This window comes from Aulonocara stuartgranti (assembly GCF_965226115.1).
Source record: "Aulonocara stuartgranti genome assembly, chromosome: 13".
Lineage (NCBI taxonomy): Eukaryota > Metazoa > Chordata > Actinopteri > Cichliformes > Cichlidae > Aulonocara > Aulonocara stuartgranti.
This window is the reverse complement of record NC_138949.1, coordinates 22,379,325-22,398,365: the sequence shown is the minus strand read 5'-3', so window position 1 is coordinate 22,398,365 and position 19,041 is coordinate 22,379,325. Positions and strand designations below refer to the sequence as shown.

General features: G+C 39.6%; 2 protein-coding genes across 8 annotated transcripts; one reads left to right on the top strand and one right to left on the bottom strand.

The window, feature by feature from the left end:
- The first annotated feature begins 5,740 nt into the window (after positions 1-5,740).
- On the top strand, positions 5,741-13,517 carry LOC309720285 (scavenger receptor cysteine-rich domain-containing protein DMBT1-like). Of its 2 annotated transcripts, XM_082557041.1 has the most exons (23): positions 5,741-5,821; positions 5,986-6,081; positions 6,997-7,135; positions 7,245-7,432; positions 7,612-7,710; positions 7,974-8,027; positions 8,107-8,205; positions 8,441-8,473; positions 8,572-8,670; positions 9,894-9,932; positions 10,021-10,119; positions 10,261-10,308; positions 10,391-10,489; positions 10,687-10,716; positions 10,807-10,905; positions 10,998-11,030; positions 11,116-11,257; positions 11,427-11,632; positions 11,847-12,022; positions 12,121-12,354; positions 12,441-12,601; positions 12,983-13,227; positions 13,326-13,517. In XM_082557041.1, exons 1-23 carry the CDS (start codon positions 5,770-5,772, stop codon positions 13,370-13,372), a joined length of 2,517 nt encoding a protein of 838 aa, XP_082413167.1. In that variant the 5' UTR covers positions 5,741-5,769; the 3' UTR covers positions 13,373-13,517. The 2 variants fall into 2 exon arrangements, with proteins under 2 accessions (XP_082413167.1, XP_082413168.1); XM_082557042.1 differs by lacking the exon at positions 9,894-9,932.
- A 95-nt stretch (positions 13,518-13,612) lies between these two features.
- ikzf5 (IKAROS family zinc finger 5) lies at positions 13,613-18,744 on the bottom strand. 6 transcript variants are annotated; one of them, XM_082557044.1, is made up of 5 exons: positions 18,721-18,735; positions 18,540-18,587; positions 17,602-17,768; positions 16,684-16,860; positions 13,613-16,607 (listed from the first exon to the last, which is right to left on the bottom strand). In XM_082557044.1, the coding sequence occupies exons 3-5, from the start codon at positions 17,732-17,734 to the stop codon at positions 15,643-15,645; spliced, it is 1,275 nt and encodes a 424-aa protein (XP_082413170.1). In that variant the 5' UTR covers positions 17,735-17,768; positions 18,540-18,587; positions 18,721-18,735; the 3' UTR covers positions 13,613-15,642. The 6 variants fall into 6 exon arrangements, with proteins under 6 accessions (XP_082413170.1, XP_082413171.1, XP_082413173.1 ...); XM_082557045.1 differs by having other exon boundaries at positions 18,680-18,727; XM_082557047.1 differs by lacking the exon at positions 18,540-18,587 and having other exon boundaries at positions 18,721-18,744.
- Between the last annotated feature and the right edge of the window lie 297 nt (positions 18,745-19,041).

The following is a 19,041-nucleotide window of genomic DNA, read 5'->3' as shown; positions in this document are numbered from 1 at the left end:
AGGTGCTAAGTGAGGTCCTGACTCCTCTGCACTCTTACTTTAACCCACCCGGCCAGCTGTGTGCTCCCACTCTAGTTACTGATTAACCAAAGTACCATTGAGTCAGTCAGGGGCTCTCCTGTCATGACTCATATCCTGCTTTGTACAGACAGCGCTTGAGATATAGATAAATAGGTTTGAGAGTAGGTTTGGGAGACCACCCAGTGCCCTTTTATATAATGACTTTAGGAGAATGGTGCAAGAAAATCCTGAATGGGGTGAAAAGGAGAGCTCAACTTCTATAAAGAATTGGGAAAAGGAGGGATAAACAGTCTTGTTTCAGTTTGTCACCTTTCCAGGGTGATTCACTGAAAAGTCACCATATTGCACACGTATTTATTTGTATGGGGGGATATTGTGTTCTGTATTGATTACGTATGTTCTTTGGAGTTTTTGCTCAACCTAGACGTCAAAGAGGAATTGAGGAAACAAGTTTCATTCAACCCTTTTAAGATTTTCTTGCTTTTTCTTTTTATCATAATGGATCATATGTCTCACATTATTCATTCCATATAATGCAAATTTCTTTTTTAGTGTACTTTTAAAATAACACTCACTAAGCCAGGTTAACAGAGAAACTCTGCGGACATCTGTGTAAGATTTTCATGAGTCTTGAGGGTGTTATCATTGGAACAAGAACTATAAAATAACCCCACCTGTTCTGGGAAAAGAGCAAACACTTTTCAAATGTTCAAATAGCTCTTTATGAGACAATGCATATCATATTTTTTTATCTTGAAATTATTATCTGTGACTACAGTACAGAAAATCCGTCACACTCACACCTGATTCAACAGGACAGGGCACACTAGATTTTCTCACCGGAGAGAACCATCATCAGGTCAAGTGTTTTACACTCCTGCTTTTATCTTTAACAAACACTGTTACAACATTAATGGGATAAGAAATTTTATTTGACCTTTCACTTCTTGTAATGTTTATAACAGTGCGAAGGATTGTTCTTTTATTTGTCACTGATCTCAGACTAATACAGTATGTCTTTTCTAATATCACAGTCTCTGCAATTGTCCTTTAAAATATATAATAACTTTCAGTTCCATTCAGATATTTTTTTAAATAGTGCCTCAAGATGCTTTAAGCTACAACAATAGAAAGAAAATCCCAATAATCAGATGAACCTCTGTGAGCAAGCGCTTGGCAACAGTAGGAACGAAAAACGTCTTTCTAACAGGCAGAAGCAGACTCAAGGAAGTGCAGCCATCTGCTGCAACCAGTTGGGGGTGAGGAGAAAGAGAAGAGACTCAAGAGAGACCGGACACGCAATGGGAGACAAAGCCAGAGCTAAATAATGACACATGGAGAGTGAAAAGGGAGTAGAGAAGAAATGCTCAGTGCATCATGGCAGCCTAGGCCTATTGTGACATAACTATGGATGGTCTAACAATAAGCTTTATTGTAAAGGAAAGTTTGGACTCTAATCTTATGGTAGAGAGGGTGTCTGCCTCCTGAATCTGAACTGGAAGCTGGTTCCGCAGCCGAGGGGCCTGAAAGCTGAAACTCTAGATCCACGAGTAAGCCAGCAGTCTGGGAGCAAAATGCTCTGTGAGGATAATATGGTAATAAGATATGATGTGTCTTGATTATTGAAGACTTTGTATATGAGAGGGAGGATATTAAATTTAATTCTGAATTTAACTTGGAGCCAATGAAAAGAAGCCAGTAAGCTAGAAATTTGAGCTCTCTTTCTAGTCCCTGTCAGTGCTCTTGCCACAGAATTTTGGGTTAACTGGAGGTATTGTGTTTTTTTTCATGGCACAACCAATAATAATGAATTACAAACATCAAGCCTAGAAGTAATAAATCCATTAACTAGTTTTTCAGCATTACACTCAGGCAGTAATGGCAGAAATCAGTCCCATATATTTGTTTAATGTGGACGTTAAATGACTTATCCTGACCAAAATACATACACACACACACACACACACACACACACACACACAATATATATATGTGCACACACTTACTGTATATATGTGATGTGTTTTTTATTTGAATCTTCAAATGCAATTTAACTTAACTTTTAAATGCACCTTACAACAGACATGCATCAACACTACACATGAGTGGGCGGAAGTAGGTTTGGAGTCTTCACCCCCCCCCCCCCCCCCCGTTCTCTGTTGCCTGTTGGGGCGGGGGGCTGGGAGGAGGAGTTGGCCGTCCGATTGGGTTCTGGAATGTGGGGCCTCCCTGCTGCTGCGGAGTCAGGGCCAGAGATGGGCAGTAACGCGTTACTTGTAACACGTTACTGTAATCTGATTACTTTTTCCAAGTAACGAGTAAAGTAAGGGATTACTATTGCAAAAACGGTAATTAGATTACCGTTACTTCCCGTAGGAACGCTGCGTTACTGCGTTACTAAAACCATGATTTTTTTGCAAGAACGTCTCACGACAGTGACGTAAGCGAGTGCGCCGTTAGTGACAACAGCTGTGTGCAGATCAACAATGGATCACATATCGATTGTGGGAGAGAGTATGAGCGTGCAGCGTTTAAAGCATGGAAGTACTGACCTTACTTTGAGTTTGATTCCATAAAAAGTGACAAAAACATTAGTGTCCGCTGTGCGTGGGAAGAAAACTTCTTTTTACAGCGAAAAAAACCCCCTAAACTTCCAAGCAAGCACCGAGTGCGCAACGACGTAATGCGCAACTGACCGCGGCACACCTGCACCAAGGTAAACCTCCGCCTACCGCAGTCCTGCTTTACAGGTGAAAATAGAGCAAAAGGACCGTTTAGTCTTTGACTTTATTTATTTTCTGCTGTGTTTTACTTGCATCTATTTGAAAGAGTGAGTGTAAACACAAAAAATATTTTATTTTATGTGCTGGAATGTGTAGAAAATAGGTTTAAATGTTAAACTAATTTATTCAAGTCAGAGAATGTTGCATATAATTAAATTTTTGCTTGATGCATAAAGTTAAAAGATTAAAACTGATAAAACAAGTTTTAAAAAGAGACTTTTCCATTTGATTACATTTTGTATGATGGATTATGCAGAAAAAGTAGAATTGGGCTGAAAGATAAAATCGAATTTCCCAGAGGAACCCACCCGAGGGATTAATAAAGTTCTATCTTATCTTAAAGCTCTATCGCTTTATCACCTCTTCAGGTTGTAAATCGTGTTTTTAAAAAGTAACTAAGTAACTAAGTAATTAATTACTTTTGAAAATAAGTAATCAGTAAAGTAACGGGATTACTTTTTGGGGGAAGTAATCAGTAATTAGTTACTGATTACTTTTTTCAAGTAACTTGACCAATACTGGTCAGGGCAGTCTGCTTCTCTCCACCTCAGGGAAGAGGGTAACACCACCTGGGTCTGGGTGCAGTTTCCCCCTCTAGGGGCAAGGGTACCCAGACCTGGGCTATAGAGTACGCTTGGGGAGTGTGATTGCGATGTGCAGTGTCTATTTATGTCTGTCTCCACGTTGGATGAGTGCTGACTATTTGCATATGAGAGCATGAGGGTGGGAATGGATGTTTGTATCTGTGTGCGCCTGTTTGTTTGTGTCTATATGTCAGGTCGGGTATCAGACGCCACCTCTCTAGGGTCATCTCAGGCCCTCCTACCAATTAAGCATATTAGGTGATGTGCATCTCTGTAATGTGAAGGGGTGTCGTCTAATGACATCAACACCCTATGTCAGGTGTGCATAATTATTAGGCAACGTCCTTTCCTTTGGCAAAATGGGTCAAAAGAAGGACTTGACAGGCACAGAAAAGTCAAAAATAGTGAGATATCTTGCAGAGGGATGCAGCAGTCTCAAAATTGCAAAGCTTCTGAAGCGTGATCATCGAACAATCAAGCGTTTCATTCAAAATAGTCAACAGGGTCGCAAGAAGCGTGTGGAAAAGCCAAGGCGCAAAATAACTGCCCATGAACTGAGAAAAGTCAAGCGTGCAGCTGCCAAGATGCCACTTGCCACCAGTTTGGCCATATTTCAGAGCTGCAACATCACTGGAGTGCCCAAAAGCACAAGGTGTGCAATACTCAGAGACATGGCCAAGGTAAGAAAGGCTGAAAGACGACCACCACTGAACAAGATACACAAGCTGATGGATGGGCCCGTGGCTGGATTGGTAAAGGTCAGAGAGCTCCAGTCCGACTCAGACGCCAGCAAGGTGGAGGTGGAGTACTGGTTTGGGCTGCTATCATCAAAGATGAGCTTGTGAGGCCTTTTCGGGTTGAGGATGGAGTCAAGCTCAACTCCCAGTCCTACTGCCAGTTTCTGGAAGACATCTTCTTCAAGCAGTGGTACAGGAAGAAGTCTGCATCCTTCAAGAAAAACATGATTTTCATGCAGGACAATGCTCCATCACACGCGTCCAAGTACTCCACAGCGTGGCTGGCAAGAAAGGGTATAAAAGAAGAAAAACTAATGACATGGCCTCCTTGTTCACCTGATCTGAACCCCATTGAGAACCTGTGGTCCATCATCAAATGTGAGATTTACAAGGAGGGAAAACAGTACACCTCTCTGAACAGTGTCTGGGAGGCTGTGGTTGCTGCTGCACGCAATGTTGATGGTGAACAGATCAAAACACTGACAGAATCCATGGATGGCAGGCTTTTGAGTGTCCTTGCAAAGAAAGGTGGCTATATTGGTCGCTGATTTGTTTTTGTTTTGTTTTTGAATGTCAGAAATGTATATTTGTGAATGTGGAGATGTTATATTGGTTTCACTGCTAAAAATAAATAATTGTAATGGGTATATATTTGTCTTTTGTTAAGTTGCCTAATAATTATGCACAGTAATAGTCACCTGCACACACAGATATCCCCCTAAAATAGCTAAAACTAAAAACAAACTAAAAACTACTTCCAAAAACATTCAGCTTTGATATTAATGAGTTTTTTGGGTTCATTGAGAACATGGTTGTTGTTCAATAATAAAATTATTCCTCAAAAATACAACTTGCCTAATAATTCTGCACTCCCTGTGTATTTTTTGTCTGTTTGTTTTGTTAGTTTTTGTTTTTTGCCCTTTATCACTGTTCCTCTTCCCTGCTGTTTTTTTCCCTACCTCTTTCTTTCTCCCTTTTCTTTCCCCCAGTCATGTCTATCCCATGTGTAGTAAGTGAAAATAAAATAAAACAACAACAATAACAACAAAGGTGAATCAAATAGACCAATATGGCAAGGCCAGGATGGTCCATTTGGTAAAGTAAATTTGTTGGGCATCTTTCTTTGCCTTTAGACAAGAATTCTGATGGCAAAAGAACCAAAAAAAAAAAAAAAAAATGCAATTTAACTTTAATCTCTTAAACCCTGTTTAAAATTCTCATTTTTCAATTCATTTTAAAATTCTCAGTGAAAACCCCTCCAGATTTACTCAGCTCCTTCCCTAGAATCCAAATTTGAAAATAGTTACACCTTTATAACAGTTATTCAGCAAACACTGATGTTATTGAAGTTGATATTAGAAAAAAACTCAGCTTTATTATCAAGTTCCTGAAACTCTCATGTATATCTTAAGCAAATACATTAAAACATATCCTAAAACTAGACTGAAAAATATTTGCACACCTTTTATTATAATTAAACAAGTGTGTGGTTCTCATGGAAAGGATTAATGGGTAATCTCACTAAACATTTGGTGATATCAGTAATTTTGTAGGTGCTAAAACAAAGTGTCTGAGTCGGCTGCTGAGTATATAAGCTGCAATGCTCAGTACCTCTGACAAATTGGAAGGTGAACGAATACAAACATGTGGACTCTCTTGTTCCTTTGTGGTGTGCTCATCACACATCAGGTGCAAGGTACTTTCCATTCGTTTCTTATCATGCTTTTTTTCTTTTTGGATTTTCAAGCAAATTTGTTATTTTGTCATTTGATATTTTCAACAACATTTGCAAGTTGATGGCTTGTCGGTGCTGCATTTGTAGTCTGAAATTGATGTTATCTTTATGTCATTATCCATCAGGTGTAGATCGTGGCGACGCTGCTCGTTATTGGTGGACTACAGCAGATTATTGGGAAACTTCAGGAGATTATTGGGAAACTACACCAGGTTATTCAGGTAAAAGGAAAGATATGGTACTGTCTTTGTCTGTCTTAATATTGTTCATTTAATCGCTGTGGTCAACAGTTTACATCAAATAACAGTCATGAACAAAACAGAGTATTAGAGAGATTTTTTAAAATGGACATGAAAGCTAAATGTATAAAGGCTAATTTACACACTGAAACAGTTAATTTACACAAACTGACATAAATGTAACAATGTAGCTGGAATTAAGAAATAAGTGCTACAAGTTAAAGTTTTTAAAACATGTTTAGCGCCATCTTTTTCAGTACAGAACCTGAGTTGGTTGGTTGCAATCAACTGACTTACATTAGTTCATATAGCTAACTAATAACAGAACCAGCTAAAAATCTCTTTTGTTGTAAACTGGTTGGATGTACTTGGGAAGAGAAAGATTATTTTATTGAATAAAAACCACTGATAGCATCGGCTGATTCTGACTCCAGCTAGTAGATCCAGTGAACCACCTGTCACCTGACTCAAACAGGTTCTCCTCCACACTGGTCTCTTTTATGAAGTGCTTTAGAAACCCGAACATTACGGCTAACAGCTAGATTTCCCTGTGTCAGAGCAGCTAGCTAAACAGCTAAGAGCCACTTACTGCTAAAGGTAATGAGACAACACCTACATACAATTTTTTTTTCAATGCACCCGTTGCTGATGCAACAAATGCAAATTGTGCAATACATTCATGATTCTGGGCCAATTTGTTTTCTTTAGAATTTATATATATGACACATGCATATAAAGTTTATAAATAATATTATAGTTCTGGATATCTGTTTATGCTGTAGCAGTTACAATCTTATACATTCAAACAACTAAAATGTTAAACAAAACTTATTGTTAATTGATTAGCTTTTTAACATTTATTTAATAGATTTTTTTAATGACTCTGTGTTATTTCAGGATGTGGTGGTTACCTGTATGGCAGCAGTGGCAGTTTTTACAGCCCCAACTATCCAAACCTGTACCCAGACAATTCTGACTGTATATGGTACATCAGACCAGGCAATCAAATTATTCAGCTGGAGCTGTCAGATGTAAAGTAAGCAAGTATTTTTCCATACCTAGGATGAGTGTGATCACTCTTTACTTTGGTTGTATTATGGTGACTTTTAATTCAAAGTTGTGTTCTTGGTTTGTGTTAATCACAGCACTGAGTGTGGATATGATGATGTTTACGTCTATGATGGCTCCAGTACTGGAAACCGGCTTCTGGGAAAGACATGTAACAACACCAAAAACAACACTTTCTATTCCACCAGTTATTATTTGACTGTGCGCTTCAGGAGTGATGGCAGTGTAAGAAACACAGGATTTCATGCTTCTTACAGAGTTGTGTGTAAGTCACACCTGTTATGATACCTTTATAAATAAAGTTAGGTACCATGTCTACAGTTTATTTGTGGATTTTATTGTCAGTGAAAGAAAACAAACAAGCAAAAAAGAAGTAAAAATCATAATCTTGAGATTTTAATTAATGGGAATTTTTTTTGTCTTTTTTGTCTATCCTCCTTGAAGCTGGAGGTTCCTGCATTCACAACTGTGGTTACCAGGTTGGATATTGCTCTTGCTCTTCGAGCTGTGTATACAGAGGGGACTGTTGTTATGACTACGAAGGTAAGCAATGCTGAAAAGTGCCAAAACGCATTTATTCAGGGCCTGTATTTAATGACAATTTGCGCAACTTGTACTTTATTTTGTGGAACGAGGTATACAAACAAAATACGATAAATAATTCATGAATAAGAAAATATAGTACCCAAATATTTGAAAACAGCATGATCAGAGTATGTTTCTTTTTCTTCTTTCCTGACCCAACGTGCCTGTTATGATACACACAAACATAAAAGAAACTAGATCTTAAAATCTTTATCCCACAGATCACTGCGGATCCACAACAGTAACAGATATGCCAGAAACAGATGCAACAACAGGTAAATAAAAAGAATTAAGTAAAGATGCTGTTTAAAAAAAAATTAGATTAAAAGCTATAAAGTAAATGTTGTCTTCCAGATCTGTACTCATGTCTTTACAACTGTGGCTCACACCTGGGAAGCTGTTCCTGTACTAGCTCTTGTGAATACTACGGCAACTGTTGTCATGACTACTACTGTAAGTATTCTGTCCTTCAAAGCTCAGCAGAAGGAGGCCCTGCTCACTATGATCACACTTTACAATGAAAATAATTTTTTCTTGCACTACAGGTGTGCTGCCACACTTCCAACGGTCTCACACTTACCCAGCCTATTAAACAGTCACGTTTATTCAAAAACAAAGGGGTGGGGTGGGGGGGAGCCAAAGATAAACTGTTGAGTTTTAATCTGTATGGTTTGCTCCTTTGTTTCAGCTTACTGCCCAAGCACAGGAGATCCAGTCACAGGTATAAAAGTCTGTATGGGGAAACATTTTTAAAGCAGCAGCTCAGTAAAAGCCATCTCATAGATTTTTTTAAATACTGTATCTCTCTCTGTTTTCAAGATCAGCCATCATGTCGTTACAACTGTGGCATGCACCTGGGAAGCTGTTCATGCAGAAGCTCTTGTCAATACAATGGTGACTGTTGCTATGACTACTATGGTAAGTGGCAAGTCTTACAGATCAACGTTGTTAACCGTCTCTGCAGCCATCTCTTGCAGGAGCAAACAGTCTGTCAGATTCCAGTGTAATGGTTTTCTGAAAATGACACATGACATTGTGACTTTGTGTTTAAAGAGACAATTTTCTTTGGCCTTCAGTGGGATATACTGTATGCATCTAGATTGTTTTGGTTGCTCAGTTTTGGAGATATGTCTGTCATGTTTTGAATATAATGAAACTCCCTTGTCATGCTAAGAAAGACAAATAAACGAGTAATAAACATAGTTTAAAAAAAAAGGAAAAGATCAGCCGTAATGTCTCTTTTCAGAAATTATGACCCTTGCATAATGGGTCATAATGCACAAACCTTGTTATGAGCAGCTTTATCCACTGACCCATACTTGCTTGTGTCTGTGTGTGCATCCTGGTAGATCTGCTTTTCCTTCTGCAGAATGATATACTTGGTAGTTGCAATTTGGTAGAAGACAAACAAACAAACAAAAAAACCCAACAACAACAACAACAACCAACTGCTTACTTGTTTGTGCTCATCTGAACTTGGGTTGCAGTGGCAACAAGCTAATGCAAGATATTCCAGACATCCTTCTCCCCAGCCTCAATTTCCAATTCCTCCTGGGGGATCCTGAATCCAGGCCTTATTAGAAATGTAATCTTTGCAACACATTCCCTGGGGTCTCCTCCAAGTTCAGCGTGCCCAGAACACCTCTGAAGATAGGCAACTAGGAGTGATCCAAACCAGATCAGAATCACCTCAACAGGCTCCTTTTGACATGTTGGGGAAAAGAAAGTCCCTGCATGAAACTGCTCAAAACAAGGTTTTACAATATTTCTTTGACAAACCTGGTCCTGATTTCTGAACAGAGACATTCCTGCTGAGTTTTCAAAAATATTTTAGTGCTTTACACACCACAACACAATTACCATTTAGTTCCATTATATACTGTATAAGAGAAGGGAGACATCTGCACAGCGGACGTCTCCAAAACTGAACAATCCAGATAAATAAATGGCACTCCAGGCTGGAGGGAAAATTAGTGTTTGTAATTTTAAAGCTGCCCCCATCAGACTGCAAAGCAACAATTTTTGTTATATTTTTTGGAGAGTGTGGGAATTATGTATCTAATTCCCACATCCACAATAATCCCCAATTATTTAAATACTATGTTTTATTTAGAAAACCTTTTCTTCTTTCTGTCAAATAGATTACTGCTCATCAACCACTACGTGGCCTGATGTTACAGGTGCAAACCCTTACTTAATTTTTAAAAAAATCAATAGTTTGATATTTAATGATTTGCCTGTAGTCTTATGTCCCCATGTGTTTTCTAGCTCAGCCTTCGTGTCGATACAACTGTGGCTGGAGCATGGGAAGCTGCTCCTGCTCAAGCTCTTGTGAATACTATGGAAATTGCTGTTATGACTACTACTGTAAGTGTTCAGCCCATCGAATTCATTAGTGCTCATATTAACATAATGTGAATAAGCGGTTTGTTAAACAAGCACATTAAATAAGTAAGAAAAGGTTAAACTGGCAAAAAGTCAAAATATTTTCTTTCCTCTGTCATGTAGCATACTGCCAATGGACTACTGACATGCCCACTACCATGCCTGTTACAGGTATGACAATCTCTCAACAGACTGAATGACAAAAAAAAAATTAAACACACCAATTATTCAAACACACTTTTACTCCCCACAGAACAGCCTTCATGTCAATACAACTGTGGCTGGAACATCGGAAACTGCTCCTGCTCAAGCTCTTGTGAATACTATGGAAATTGCTGCAATGACTACTACTGTAAGTAAAGCTCAGACGAGAACGTCACTGCAAATGGTGATCACAGTTCCTGCTCAACAGTATAGTGTATGGCTATAAAATTCACTGTATTTGCTGTATTATTTAAATCAACTTACGATGATGCCCATAAAATAAGTAAATTCCTGACAGTAAGTAACTTGATCTAATGTTGTAATTATTTTCTTCACTTCTTCTAGATTACTGCCAGTCTCCTGACTTTACCACAGGTACGAAAACCTCAGTGACCTCGAGTAAAACCAGAAACTGTTAATGCCTCTGGCGAGAAAGCTTACTGAAATGATTTCTGTGTCCCTCAGCTCAACCCTCATGTCGATACAACTGTGGCAGTTACATGGGAAGCTGTTCCTGCTCAAGCTCATGTGAATACTATGGAAACTGTTGTTACGACTACTACTGTGGGTATCTGGTCAAGCAATCTCAACATACATTTATTGCAATATTACTTAAAAAGAAAGTATCTAAAACCTTCATTTCTCCCTTTAAACAGCCTACTGCTTAGTCTCAACTAGGGAGCCAACAGGTAGGGTCCTCGATGTGCAGAATTAGTCTGGAGCAGTTTTGGTCATTGCAGTGACACTTTTTGCTATTTTATTAACATTCAACAGGGTCATGTGGAGGCAATCTGTTTGGCTCTGGCACCTTCTCTAGCCCTAACTATCCCAGCTACTATCATGACAATGCCTACTGCATGTGGCAACTAAGAGCTGCATACGACCAAAGAATCTTCCTGCAATTCACATTCCTACAGTAAGTAAATAGAAAAATGAGCAGCATTGTTATGTGAGGCACAGATGGATCAATCATGTGAAGACAGAAGTTACATGCAGATCTTCTTTTTTTAAAATCTAGATCTATGTTTCAACTTTTAAGCTAATTTCTAATTTATGGCTTTTATTGTGTTTAAAAAAAAACACAGGCTGGAAAACTGCTGTTCCTGCGACTACATTGAAATCTATGATGGGCCATATGTTTATTCACCATTTTTGGGCAAAGTCTGCAACAACAGTCTGAGCACTTTCTTCTCCACTTCCAACTATATGACTGTGGTCTTCCGGACTGACGGTTCTATGGTTGGTCGAGGTTTCAACGCCGAGTTCACGAGCTCTTTGACACCAAGCTCAGGTACGCTTATTAGGAAGTAAAAGTCGGGCTATTTTGGCCTCTGCTTCTTTGATTATATCGTTTTTCTTTTTTAAAACATCATGCATATCTGTACCATTTTTCATACTGTAAAAAGTGGCTGAATAATAATTCAATAAGAACCAAAATGTAGGACTGACAAACCCTGAAAAAAATTCAAGCTGCTGTACCAATCTTGTTAACAACATGCTGTCAGGTCGAGTGGACTGCTCCTCAGACAACATGAACATCGTGATTGAGAAGTCTTACTTGAACAGTTTGGGTTATGATGGTCACAGCCTGTACCTGAACGACCCACACTGCAGACCCCAGATTTCCTATTACAATGTGGTCTTCAGTTTTCCTCTCAACACTTGTGGCAACACAAGAGAGGTAGGAACCCCAAAACTTTCTAAAAACAACAAAAAAAAACCCCCATTAACAGCAGTATTTTATAATTTTCAAAACAACTGATCTTCTTCCCTGAACAGTTTGAGAATGGCAAAATTGTGTACACAAACAGTCTTCGTGCCTACAACTTGTCCAACTACGGCGAGATCACACGCCAGTCTAACTTTAAGCTAAACGTCAACTGCCGAATGGAGGAAGACTCGGTATCTCAGATTTTATACGAGGTCCGTGAACTAGAGAACACCACCATAACGGGCACAGGCAGATACAATACCAGCATGGTTTTCTACCAATCCAGCAGCTTCTACTATCAGGTGTGTTTGGGCAGTGAAGGTTTGACTAGAGAGAAAACTCCTATCGTTATAGTTATATGATGCTGATAATTTTCTTTCACGCTCAGGTGACTCAATTTCCATATGAGATAACACTAAACCAGAACTTGTATATTGAAATCGATATGAGGAGAGGTGACAGCAGTCTGGTCCTCTTTATTGACACCTGTATAGCATCACCATCAGCCTTTGATTTCCAGTCAAGACCCTACTACTTGGTTCGCAATGGGTAAGATAATGAGTGCCCTCCACGGGTCAGTTTAATTCGCTAACTACACTGGTTTTTGTCCACAATAAGAACAAAGGGATTTGTGTTGTAAATACTAAAACTCCCAGTGAAAATAACTGAAAAAAGTACAATATTTAATAAGCACTATAATTTAGTATACTTTTGAGATATCTGTAGCTTATACTCCAGCTATGGTTACTTTAAACATTAGGATTTCACAGATACAATTTAAAAGATACAATGATCTCATAAAAGGACATTATTTTATAATAAATTAATTGTTCCACCACTTTATCTAAATAATGGTCTCTTTTTGTAAGCAAAAAACAAACCAGTAATGCGTGTATTTTCCAGTAACATCTCTTTCTTTATCATTCTCAGTTGTCCAATAGATAACACCTACTATGCCTACACTACTGGCACCAGCCCGTTTGCTCGTTTCACTTTTAAGGCCTTCCAGTTCTTGCGGGCCACAGAAGACGTGTACCTCCAGTGCAAGGTCCTAATATGTCCAGCCTCCGACTACAACTCCCGCTGCCGCCGCGGATGCACCAAACGAGTGGCCAGAGACGTGGGGTCTGAACATGAGAGTGAAACTCTGGTTGTGGGTCCCATTCACCTTTTAGGTAAGTGCGACTTTGTACTTTGTTTTGAATTCTTGTGCTAGAAGAACAAAAAGTGAACAAAGTATCTGACTATTACTTACTTTTTTTTTTATTTCTAGACCCTGAGAAAAAGGAAGATGCAAATGATGAGCAGAAAGAAACTTAAATCTTCTCCACTTCTCTCCCTCTTCTTCACACCTTCACTCTAACACTGAATATTATCCACCCTTTCTTTTTTTGTCCTTTTCTTGCATTACATGAATAAAGGCATCATCAAAAGACAATATGTGTTTTTGTTCATTATGTCAACTGTCATCATCCTGTAATAAAAGGACAGTGGTTGATTTTTGTTCTTGAAAACAAAACAAACAAAAAACGAAACAAAAACAAGAAGACATACCACAACTCAGTTAGAAAACACTTTACTTATAAATTAGTTAGATTAATCCATCTCACAATGATTCACCATCCCAGAGGGATGTCACCGCCAGAAGGCTTAAACATTCACGATTACCTACGAACCTACGACACAATGAGAGAACATAAGGCAGTCATTACTGGATGCCCCCATTACTGGTAAGTAAGGTAACAAGGTGGTCCTAAAAACAGATAACTATGTTCTTCACACATGTTGCTAAGCAACAGACAACAGTACCCAAGACACAGGACAATCTCGCTAAAGGAGCAGTCTTAACTGCGGCACGGTTTTGCTCGACACTGAACATCTATCCAACCATTCAGAATACAATACTCAGTAAATATTCAGAAAAATCACTGGGATCAATATGATGAATTGGAAATCTCAGCGTGTGTAAACACAGAGGCTAAAACGTGGCAACCCAGTGCTACGTGGCCATTCTGAATGTGTTCACATGACACACAAGACTTTGTAATTCTGTCCTAAACATGGAGATACTGGATATTAAAGTGACTTCATACAATATCGAAAGGTCAGAAAGTGACATGATGCAGTTAAAAGGGTCCACAAAACCCTTCTGACAAAGTAAGTGGAGCTACTAGGATGGATTTCGGGAAACGGCACTCTCTGGAGGAACTTCAAAACAACAACTTCAAATATGGTCTAGGTTGACAACTTAGCTGGCTGACCAAAAACCAGTGATACACAGTTTGGCCAGATTTTACTCTCAATGCCATCTTTATAGTACAGCTGGCACTGATTCTTACGTTAGTTAGCAGCATTCATGTAGCAGAATTTTGGCAAAAAATCAAAAATAAATCATGGCTACCATAGAAAACTACAATGGCCAAACTTTTTTTCCTAAGGTTCTGGGTCTGTTGGTTACAATAAGAAGAGGCTAGTGTAACAATAAATCTATTCATCTTCAAAGTAACAGTCCTTTCTATCTACTCAAGAAAGTGACTATATCAGGCACTGCAAAGAAATTGTAAAAATGCACCAAGCACTGAAATAATTTCTACAAGGCGGCTTAACAAAGATACCTCAAGGCCAACAGTGTCACTCCTGAGTTAGTAATATTAGAGCAATACTTGGTTAAAGCTCCAGGAGTATTGAGAATTTATTTGTGTGGAGTTTCTTTTTTTTTTTTTTACAACTTTCTAATTTTGGGAAAGGGACATGTTGTTAATGCAAATTTGATATTCTAGTAGACCTTCCCTCTTTCACTCTCTTGGCAAGCAAGCAAATATTATGCAGTACTGTTTACAGAGATTTCAGTGAATACAACACTGAACACTGGGCGCTGTCAGTGTTACCCCTCATCCTGTAAGATGCCTCTATGGCATCAATTTCAAGTTTTGAAACTTGACGTCTGACCTTGAACTTAAGGTCAACGTCACTGGGATGGGAGCTGGGATTTTTTGCAGGATACACCCAGGGTATCAATTTCAAAATCCTATGTTGCCTCATTCTTGCAGCGTTTCACCTGTTCCATTCCCAAATGCAACATTAAAAGATCATCTACAAGAAACTGCCAAATAGCTGAAAGTTATTCATTCAGCAGTCACTGGTTTTACCTTGTAGAAAAAATCTGATCCGTTTGCCTGTGGGGGAAAGGTCCACTTTGAGCAAAGTTCTTTTTCTTTTTTATACCAAAGGAAAAAGAAGATTGAAACCAACATGGTAAATTTAGTAGCCTTGAATAAAGTGTCTTACATTTCACTACATAGTCAAGCTTTTTCCTGATCAATGACAGTAGGTGAATGTCACTGCAACTGCTGTCACAAATAAATTCTCAACCTGTTAAAAACACTGACCATCCCTTTGTAATACACTTGAATGGGCACCTTTAACTATACAAAATTCATCTGAATGTTGCTATTTTCCTGTTTAAGTACAACTTTCAAAGACAAGGCTACATAAAGGCCAAATGAAAGATAAATAAATAATATTACTATAGAAATAATAAAACATAGGGGTCCATTAAAAGTTCTTTTAAAGTTTTCCTCATTCATCCATTACTTGTGTTGCCCGCGTGCAAAGTGGCAGGCAAAGTCGTACTTGCTCTTGCACTTGTGGCCGCAGATGTTGCACTGGAATGGGTTCTCGTAGCCATGGCAGCCCATGTGAATGGTGTAGAGGATGTTGTCAGGGAAGTAGATATCACAGTGCTGGCAGTGATGCAGCATGTGGGGGTCCTGAAGTGGGGCGGACAGGCCGGGAGCTGGCGTACTGGGCTGGCTGTTGGAGATACTAGGGGTGCTGGTGCGCCCACTGTGCTCGCTGCACGGTCCCGCTCCAGGACTGCAATTACTGTGGGGAGGAGCCCGGGGTTCTGGGGGGATTGGGGATGAGGAAGAAGCATGGGCCATATTGGCTGTCACAGCAACAGGAGCCGTGGCAGGGTGTGGCTGCTGGATGAGGAATGGCTTCTCATCAATGATAGACTCTGCTCCTGGAGACATCGAAGGCTGAGTCTGGGGCTGGGACTCTGAGGGGAGACTGGCCAACTGGCCTGCCAGAGTAGACAACTGGTTCAGGGGGTTATCCACGACCATATCATGGTGATGGTGATTTTGGTTTGCGGAGAGAGCGTCCTCGCCTGCTCGACTTTGATTATCATAGGTTTCCTGACGTAAGTGGGGCAACTCATGGGAGAAGTCGTTCACATTGTCAGCCTTGTGCACCACCATAGAAGGGGGGCTGAAATTGATAAGGAGCCTGCGGCCATAGCCCAATGAACTGGCTTTTTTCTGTAAAACACTCAGCATCTTCTTATGGGACAGTGAGCGGGCGCCTTTCATTGGCAGGAGTTTGTGACGTCTCCGGCGATGGTGTGACAAGTTGCTACGATCGCTGCAGCGGAATGAGCACAGCTCACACTTGTAAGGCTTCTCGCCAGTGTGCGATCTCATGTGGGCCTCCAGGTGACGCTCGTAGGCCGAAGCAAATGGGCAGAGGTGGCAGCGGTGAGGTTTCTCTCCTGTTCAAAAGAAAACAAGCTGAGCACCAAAATCTCATCAGTGTTACCTCCTGGAGATTAGCCGTTTTAATCTTACCTGTGTGAATTCGAATGTGTTCAATGAGCCGTGCTGTGCCTCTGGTAGCATAGTTGCAGTAGCGGCACTTGAGCTTGCCATCATAGGTCCTCTCGAAACCATCTACCAGGATCCCTGAGTTGTCCTCCAATGACATGTCCACTGAGGGGTGATCCAGTCCATTCTGACTGCAGTCTGCTTATAGGAAAATTAAAATGATTTTTTACATAGACCAAAAATAAATAAATACATACATACAAAATAACAATAACTTCCTGACCCCTGCTTGCCTGCAGCAGTTGTGGCAGTTTTAGGGTTTGGGATGGGGTAGGGGGTTAGGGTCTTGTATTGGACTTCCAGTGTCAACAGCATCTTGGCTTTGCACTACTTACGTGAAATCAATTACTAATCCCTCATAGTTGTTTTACAGATTTTACACTGGTACTTGCTGAGTTGATACAATTTAAACTTCACCTGAATGGAAGGACTTGTCCTTGTGCGGTAGGTCTTGAAAAAAAAAATTAATATCAAAATAATTCAACAAAATTACCTTGTCAGTTATACAGCACCATCTGGAAATGCAAAGATTTTGTTCTACATGGACAGTAACATCTACTGGTATTTTTTTTAAATCTTTTGTAGTACCTGTCATATTTGCTCAAACTAGAAGTAAAAATGTAATTTAATTTTTTTAATCTTTGTGATTTTCTTGTCAGTCGGCCATATAAAAAAAAAATCTTCAAAACTATTTAATAAATGAAGCTAAAATTTCACAGCAATAATTGTATATGTCCAATCCTTGAACCATAAGGTTTTTAGGCATATCTGAGATGGTCGAGCAGAAGGCCTACGGGGATTTGAGATGGACTCATCCTGATTCAAACTTCACCACAAAGCACACAAAATTAATAGAGCGTTACAAACACAGCTTCTTGTTACCTGCTGGCAGCTCATCCGCCTCCTTGACGCCGCTGACAGAGCCTGATATCATGTTGACATGTTGAGTCTGCTGGCTCAGATACTCCTGAAAATCCTTCACAAAGTCCAGCGTGTCCGGTTTTTCCTCCCCCATCGAAAGAATGTGCGAGTGATGCAAAGGTCCAACACTAAAAAGACGTTCAGACACGTGTTACTGACCAGCAAAGACGAAGACACGCGAGGTCGGAAGAACAATTTTCTGAACTGTTTAAGTAAAAGATTACAGGAAAACAACCGGATTTGAAAAAGTCAAAGCATGACCATCATCAGCTAGCGGATTTTAAAAGAAGCACACCCACCTCTTCAAAGCTAAAACAACGACTTAAATGTTTCGATGGGTTTGATCTGAAATTCTGTTTTGTGGTAATCCAGACACACAGACAGGATAACCCTGGGATAATATGATTGACAAGCAGGAAATCGCCGCTTTCCGACGTCTGCTCCGTCTGTCCTACACGGTGCTCCTCATCTTCGCGATGTTGTTACCAAAGCTACGCTACGCTACATTAGCCGAAAAGCTAACTTTAGCTTATCTTGAAGAAAGCATCTCTGTTAAAGAGCTACCCCGGATTTCTGGTCATCATTTACGCTTAACTAGATCCTCAATAATACCGGAGCGATTAAATGTTTCCCTCTGTCGACAAACTAGTAATTATTCACACGAAAAAGAAGCCTACTAAATCAAAACAATAGCCCATTTTACCAGGGTTAAAGTTCACTCTGTGTTCGTCCGCAAAAACCCTCCTGCCACAGCTACGGTGTAAAACGAGAGTTCCTACGAATAAAGCTCTAACAAACCCAGGAACGCGTGATATGTTAGTTACAGATACAAGAGGCCACCGTAGCTTCTTGTCGAGCTAGTAGTACTTTTTTTTTTTTTTTAGGAGAAAACAGCTTACGGTTTGACGTGACGTGCAGGCAGTATGATTCTGGCTCTCTGAGAATTCCTAGGAAAATGTGAAATATGTTCAGCAATTTACTGAATTAAGAGCAAACATAGACGGAATTTGAGTATATAAGGAAAAAACAGAGTTTGTACAATTCTAACGATCTTGAAAGTCAATATTTGGTATGACTAACTTCTTTCTTCACCATAGCTTGAACTTTCTTAGACCAGCTCTCTTGTAGTTTCTTTAAGTAGTCTCCAGGAATAGTTCTCCAGACTTCTTAAAAGACATTAAAAGTCTTTCTTTCGAGCTTGCTTGCCTTTTGTTCCATTCTCTATCAAGATCATCCTACACTGCTTCAGTAATATTGAGGTTCAGGCTCTGGGGAGGCCAAACCATGACTGAAAGTGTTCTTTTGTGCATGTGTGTGTTTTTTCTATGTAGATACACTGTAAAATCTAATATTGAGTTTAATTAAAAATATTAAGTAGACTGAACTCAAATTTTAACAATT

What these genes read in the sequence shown, in the direction of transcription:
- LOC309720285 (XM_082557041.1), top strand. Translation starts at nt 5,770, where the DNA reads ATGTGGACTCTCTTGTTCCTTTGTGGTGTGCTCATCACACATCAGGTG. An exon ending in CTGTTGCTATGACTACTATG is followed by an intron (nt 8,671 to 9,893) that starts GTAAGTGGCAAG and finishes TCTGTCAAATAG; the next exon opens with ATTACTGCTCATCAACCACT. An exon ending in TTGCTGCAATGACTACTACT is followed by an intron (nt 10,490 to 10,686) that starts GTAAGTAAAGCT and finishes CACTTCTTCTAG; the next exon opens with ATTACTGCCAGTCTCCTGAC.
- ikzf5 (XM_082557047.1), bottom strand. Translation starts at nt 17,734, where the DNA reads ATGGGGGAGGAAAAACCGGACACGCTGGACTTTGTGAAGGATTTTCAG. An exon ending in GGCGGATGAGCTGCCAGCAG is followed by an intron (nt 16,861 to 17,601) that starts GTAACAAGAAGC and finishes TTTTCCTATAAG; the next exon opens with CAGACTGCAGTCAGAATGGA. An exon ending in ACACATTCGAATTCACACAG is followed by an intron (nt 16,608 to 16,683) that starts GTAAGATTAAAA and finishes TCTTTTGAACAG; the next exon opens with GAGAGAAACCTCACCGCTGC.